The following is a 6,712-nucleotide window of genomic DNA, read 5'->3' on the forward strand; positions in this document are numbered from 1 at the left end:
CCACCCCACCAGCGGTTACCCAAAAACTTCTCAATCCCCTTGCATGGTGGATCAACTGTGGAGCAGCTCCTGGGAGCACCCCACGGCTTTAAACACGTCAGGGATGTGGCTGTCCAGTTTGGAGATGATTTTGTAAATGGGTTTCTTCCAGGAGGGGTCAGCGTCCTTGCCCGCCCTGACGGCGCTGAAGAACTCCTGCAGCGTCAGGCTGGCCACCTCCAGGAAGCGCCCGGGCACCTGTGGAGAGACGGGCAGGGGGGTACCGGGGCGGGTGGGCATCTACGGCCCCGTGTCCCAGCCCGCACCCCTCACCTGGAAGTCATTCCCCTTGTTGTAGTGTGTGTTGAGGGCGCGGAAGAGCTCCGAGTCCCGTGAGACCCGCAGGGCTCCGGCGTCCGCGACGCCCTCCAGCAGGGCCTGCCGGGCGAACTTCTCCACCTGGATGTAGTAAAACTCGCGGAAGTTGCTGAACCATTTGATGAGCTGGGAGGTGATGCAGCGGCTGAACTGCCGGGGGCAGAGGGGGAAAACCGGCGTCTCAGCAAAACCAGCACCAAAATCCCACCCGCCAAGGGTCCCTCCCGGCACCCTGCGTCCCACAGCAGATCTACCTGCACATCAAGGAAGTACGATCTCAGCAGAGCGGAGCTGGGGTAGCGGGTGAAGAAGAACATCAGCTTGGCCTTCTTCAGGTGGCCAGGGGTCAGCGCCTCCTGGATGTGTCTTAGGGTCAAGGAAAGCCAACATGCAGCAGCCCCGGGCTCGCCCGCCAAAACCCATCCCCACGCCTGGCAACACGGGATGGCTGAGGCTGGCAGGGACCTCTGGAGGTCACTAGGTCCGACCCCCTGCTCCAGCAGGGCCACCCAGAGCAGGGCGCCCAGGCCCACCTCCAGGTGGCTTTTGAAGGTCTCCAAGGAGGAGCCCCCACAGCCTCTGGGCAGCCTGTGCCAGGGCTCCTCGCCCACACCGTAACAAAGTGCTGCTGGCATTTAGCATAGAACAGAGCAGCCCAGTTGGAAAGGACCTCCAGAATCATCTCCTCCAGCTGCCTGACCGCTTCAGGGCTGACCAGAAGTTAAAGCAGATTACTGAGGGCATTCTCTTGAATACTGACAGGAGTGGGGCATCAACCACCTCACTAGGCAGCCTGTCCCAGTGTTTGCCCTCCAGCAGCACCCAGCCAGCCCACCCCAGTGTGCAGGGACGAGGGAGGCCATGGGCAGGCCCCAAAGGATACGTGGGTGGGGGCAAAGGGCACCCCGTCCCCCTCCGCCTCGCCGGGGCCCAGGGGCAGGGGGCACCGCTGCTGCCTCACCGCCGATGGCCGCAGCCTGGTGGCACCCCAGTGAGGGTCCGGGGCCTCAGGGGGATGCCTCTGTGGGACAGGGGGGCTCCCCCAGTGGCCGTAGCCCAGCAGCTGGCCCAGCAGCCGGCTCTCCTGTGCTGACGGGATGGCTGAGCCCAGTGTGTAACCCACACTGGGTGCCTGGTGGGGGTTTCTGACTGCCTTGGGGCTGAAGGAGCTGGCGTGAGGGCCCAGGCCCTTCCCTGAGGGTAGTGATGGTGCCTCAGGTGGGGGTGAGCCCAGCGTGCCCATGGGGGATGACTTAGTCAGGGGTTTTCTGCATTTCCCAGCAGGAAAATGCTCTCCCCTGGCACCCGCCCCCGGCCCCGGGTGCTGCTGCAGGAGGTGGCCGGCTGCCTTCGGCCACACGCTGGTGAGGACAGAGTCCACCACGCGGGACGTCACCCCGGCCAGCTCGCGCTTCAGCGCCTGTGAGAGGACCCTGGCTGCCGAGGGCAGGCCGCCTGCATCGCCTCTCCCCTCATCCTCCTGCGTCCCGTCAGGCCCATCCACCTCTGGGGTGCTCCCCCAGGGAGCAGCTTTGTGCGGATGGTGGGCAACAGCAGCACCGTCCCTGTCCGGTCTGTCCCCAGCCTTCCCAGCCAGCGGCTGTGCCTTCTCAGCACCTCCCTGGGTCCGGGCAGCGTCCCCTGGGTCACACACCTGGGAGAACCTCTCCTGAAGCCACCTCAGCTGCTGCTCCAGAAAGCAGAGCTGCTCCTTCAGCTGCTGGCACCCCGCAGCATGGGGGCTGCCCCCTCTGGGTGCCCCTTGCCCAGCCACCCCCACACCCCGCTGCTGCTGGGGCACCCTCGGCTTCCTCTTGCCCTCCCAGGACATCTTGCCACCCTTCTCCCTGTCCTGCCCCACACTTCCCTCCATGCCGATATCGGAGGCTTGTGGGGTTGTAGGGAGGCTCATGCCTTGGATGATGCTCTCCACCCTGGCCCGCTTGGCTTGGAGGTGCTCGTCTGAGAGCGGCTCCCTGTCACCAGCACAGGGCACAGGAGCCAGGACACGGGTCCTGGTGAGAGCCAGGGCTTGTGCTCCTTCTCCAGGAGGCGCACCGAGCTCGTAGCCCTGGGGCAGCCCCACTGGCTGCGAGGAAGGGAAAAGGGTGCACGGGTCCAGGCTCCTGCTAACCGCCGTGTGGCTGAGGAGCTGTGACACGAGGGACGCACCAGGGGAAGGCAACAGAGAGTCCCTCTGGAAACAGGGCTCTGTTTTCAGCCCCTGGCTGTGCCCTGAGGCAGCAGGGTCTCTGCCCTGCTCAGGGGCCCTCCTGCCATCCGTTGGGTCATCTTTCCGCCTGGACACCGGAGGGCTGCCCTGCAGCTGGTAAGGGATCATTTCCAGTGACGGGCTGGCAGGTGTCCCAGGCGTTTGAGGTTTCGGCCAGCTAGAGGCGCGGAGCTGAAGAAAGAGCAAGAAACATCACTCGGCAGGACTGGACACAGCCGCCCTCCATGCACGTGGACAGAGATTTTCCTCCCAGATTCCCAGTGCATCCCAAATCCCCTGCAATTCCCAGGGGAATGAGACATGCAAAAATCTCCAGGTGCTGCAAAACACATGAGCAGGCTGCTGACAGCAAGCATCTACGGTGCCTGAAGCCCACTTCAAACATTTTGGCCCTGGATGTGCCCGACAGCAAGGATTTCCTGCACCACAGCCATGTCCCTGGGAGGGGTTGGGGATCTGTCTCACCGTGCCTAGACTTCAGCTTCTCCATCAACACCGCAATGGCTTTAAATACAAAACATCTCCCTTGTCCCCAAGGAAACGGGAGCCTCAGGAGTGTGTGCAAGGCACGGGCTCAGGCAGATAAGCAGAAAGGGAGCTCACCGCTGGCAAAATCCCCTTTGGGCCGGTGGACTCCGGTACAAGGGCAGTGAGCACCAGACAGAGTGCCTCCAGGTGCGCCTGGGCAAAGGTGGTTTCAGGTGCTCCCGGGCACTGGCAGGGTGCCCGGGCACAGGGACAGCAGCCCCGGTGGAGGCATTCATGGAACATAGCTCCCAGAGCCCCGAGGACACGGAGATGGGCAGCATCTGCCTCCCACGGGGCTGGGCTGGTGGGAAGGGGCACGGCAAGGGTCTGGGGACAGGGACAGCGCGGTGTGACCGCCGGGATGGTGAGGCTACCACGGCATGGTGCTGCCAAGGGCTTGTTAAAACACAGAATAAAAGGGGTGGGGATGGGGATTACCGGGGAAGAAGGAAACTCCTGAGCCAGCAGCCCCAGGCTTAAAATTGTCATGTTGAGCGCAGACGGGCAGCCACCTCCTCCACTTGCTTGTTCTGACAGCTTTGCAAAAGGAGGAGTGAAAGCTCACATCCTGGGCCATTACGGAGTAAAAATCCCTGTGGGATGCTTCCTCATCAACCACGTTAATTAGCAGTAGCTTTCCATACCTGAGGTAGGATGGTTTATGTCTTTTCCAAGCATCTTTAAAGTGCCAGAGATTCTTTTTCCTATGCCCAGAAATGTCTGATCATTTTCAACCCTATTAATCTTCTGTCCCATGACTGTTTTCTCTACAGCAAGTCCCCCAGGATACCGAGCAGTGTAGAAAATGTTTCTACTCACTGTTTTATAGCAGGTTGCCTTTCTTTGAACAGCCCTTTAGTCCAGGCTGGTGTTTGGGAGAGTAGCTCTACCTTTTGTAAACTGCACATCACGACTCATCACCCCAGTGTGGGTCCTCAGGCTTGCCTCCCCTGTAAATCACACCGTCCTGTCATCTCAGTACCACGCAGACACACTGCTCCCCTCCTCTGTCATGCCTCTCTGAATTCTCCCTGCTGCTGCTCCATCCTTTGGAGAGGCAGCTCTCTGCGCAGAGGGAACTGTTGACTCAAATCCTTTGAGCTCAGCACCGCTGCACCCTCCCAGCAACGCCCAGCACCAAGGGCACCCACCCCTGCCGATGCTCAGCACCAGCCTTTGGCTCAAGAGGTCTTTAAGACTCTCTGCCACAGGGCTCGTCCGTGTCCCTTCAGCCAGCTCCGGTCTTGACAAACCAAGCATTTTCTGGGTTATCTGACAAAGTTTGTTGCTCTCCCGTGTTGTCTCCACTCACTCCCAGCCATTAGGATTTCATTTTCCTAGCGGTCTGACTGCTTGCTCTGCACGAGGCTGGGGTGCTGGCAGCTCTCAGGATCACTATGTGCTGCTCCTTGGTCTACCAGGTGCCTTCAGCAAAGGCACACAGCAAATATATGTACTCATATATTTCATCCACTCGTAAGTCTTTCCACGTGCCATGGGCACAAGAGAGCTGGTCCTGCAGCCTCACTTTTTGATGCATCTTTGTTACAGAAACACCTTTTGGCACTTGCTCTGTCACAACTCCTCATCTCTTCCGTGTTCAAAAGCAGGGTCAGGGACCTTGCCAGCTCCTTACTCTGAAACTCTCCAGCCCTGGGAACCCAGGGCAATGGATTCCCCACAGACTCAGAGCTACCAATGAGCCCTCAGCTTGGCTAAGCCTTCCAGCACCTGAGCTGCTGCCTCCCCACACAGATTTGGGGAGCGCGAGCACAACCCACAGTCCCTGCCCACCACAGCCCCGAGGAGAGGCTCCAATTTGCTGCAGGCACGGGAAGCCTCAGGACGGAGGACAGGAGGGGACTGAAGGTGAGGGGCTTCCAGGCATTGCCCTGGATCCAGAACCTGCCAAAATGTCCTACCCAGGAGGTCCTGCCCCACGCAAACTGCTCCCACTGACGGAGCCCTTTCCCCGCCGAGTTAACAGATGGGTGCTCTTACAGCCAGCCTTCACCAGCGCTGTCTTCCGAAATACTAAAAAGAAGCTGAGGCTCCTCTGAACTGAAGAAAAAGACTGAACTGAACTGAAGGAGCAAGACAAAGCTACTCAGAAAAGCAACCAGGCATGTCCTCCCCAAAATGGGAGCGACCCCATGCGGGCTCCCCAGCCGCCCCTCGCTGGGAGAGCCAGGCACAGAGCAGCCTGCTGCCCCTCCAGCGCTGCGAATCCCCCCCGAGCTGCCCCATCCCCTCCGTCTCTATCCAAGGACCCCAGCCCGAGCTGCTTGCCCCCCTCTGCCCCGCTCACCTGGGCTGGCCGAGGGCAGCGTGCTGGGCGCTGTGGGATGCCGGAGAGGCCACCCCGGTGCGTCCTCCCACTGTGCTCAGGTCCTTTAAAGAGGGAGTGAGGTGGCTGGAGGCAGCCAACCGGCTGGGAATGACTCCTGAATATGCAGATGGCAGTCCAGGGGTCCGTCCACCTTCCGCTCCCACCCTGCTCAGCTGTCTCCCAGGCTTACAGACACAGCACCAGTGCTGGGCTTGCTCTGTCTGTCGGTCCCCAGCCTCTCTCGTGGCAGAGCAGGGCGATGCTCGCTGGGTGATGCCTGCCAAGCTCTGCCATCCCAGGGGAGCTGGGGGCTCGGCTGTGCTGTAGCAGCCAAGGGGCTGGTCGCAACTGGGGCTCACAAGGAGGCAATCTCTGGCCCAGAGAGCTCTGACCAGCCCCCTCCATGCACACCTGCAGGGCTGTCCCACTGCCTAGCACCACCTTGAGAGGGTTGGGAAGCTGTGGTTTGGCCTGGAGGCTCCATCCAGAACCCAGGATGGTGAATTGTTTGTGAGATGACGCAAATACACCAGGCACGAGTGGTGCCTGTGGTGTGGAGATGCAGGTGCCACCCAACTCCTGCTGAAAGTGCCCAGTTTCTTCTAGCATCCCCTGCCGTGGGGATACTGGGGGTCTGCGATGTAGGAAATGGCTGGGAAGTGGAACGACGTAGGAAAAGCAGCCAAATTCAGTACCTTGGTTATTGTAGGGTATGCTAGAGGCATTCCTACATCCAGCACATCCCAACCTCACCCCCAGGACCGATCTGCCTGATGTTCAGTGCAGGAGACAAGGAGCAGGTGGAAGTTCCCTGGAGCTAGAGAAAACCAAGCTGCCCCTACCCTTCCTAGGTCTCCGTCTAACTCACCTCCACACACCTAACTAACACCGTGATGTTTGTTTTATTCACTTGGTACGCAGGCGGCTGTGGTTAGAAGCAGTTGACACCGGGTGGCCTTGCTCAAGGATATCAGCCCTCTATAGACAGACCACGGAGAAATCCCTGACAGAGAGCCTTCCTGGCACAGCTGCCTTGCTTTAGAGCTGTCAGCATATCTTCGAAGCCTCAGAGACTACACCCTATTGATTTTTCTTCAACCTTTTTTTGAAAATCACACCGAGGATATTCATTGCAAACTTATATTAGGAGACTCTTTTGAAGGTTGCAGTTTAGCAATGATGTATTATTAACCAATGGCTAAATTAAGGATGTATGCGTAATCTAGACCTGGCTCGTTGGGAGATGCCTGATTGCCAGACAGACT

General features: G+C 59.5%; 1 protein-coding gene across 1 annotated transcript; it reads right to left on the reverse strand.

The window, feature by feature from the left end:
• Nucleotides 1–51: 51 nt before the first annotated feature.
• On the reverse strand, nt 52–2,698 carry PROX2 (prospero homeobox 2). Its single transcript, XM_050711220.1, is given in 4 exon segments — nt 52–237; nt 313–570; nt 573–713; nt 1,241–2,698. Coding segments are annotated over 4 exon segments (2,043 nt in total).
• Between the last annotated feature and the right edge of the window lie 4,014 nt (nt 2,699–6,712).

Source organism: Cygnus atratus, chromosome 5 (genome assembly GCF_013377495.2).
Source record: "Cygnus atratus isolate AKBS03 ecotype Queensland, Australia chromosome 5, CAtr_DNAZoo_HiC_assembly, whole genome shotgun sequence".
In the NCBI taxonomy this organism is placed as follows: domain Eukaryota; kingdom Metazoa; phylum Chordata; class Aves; order Anseriformes; family Anatidae; genus Cygnus; species Cygnus atratus.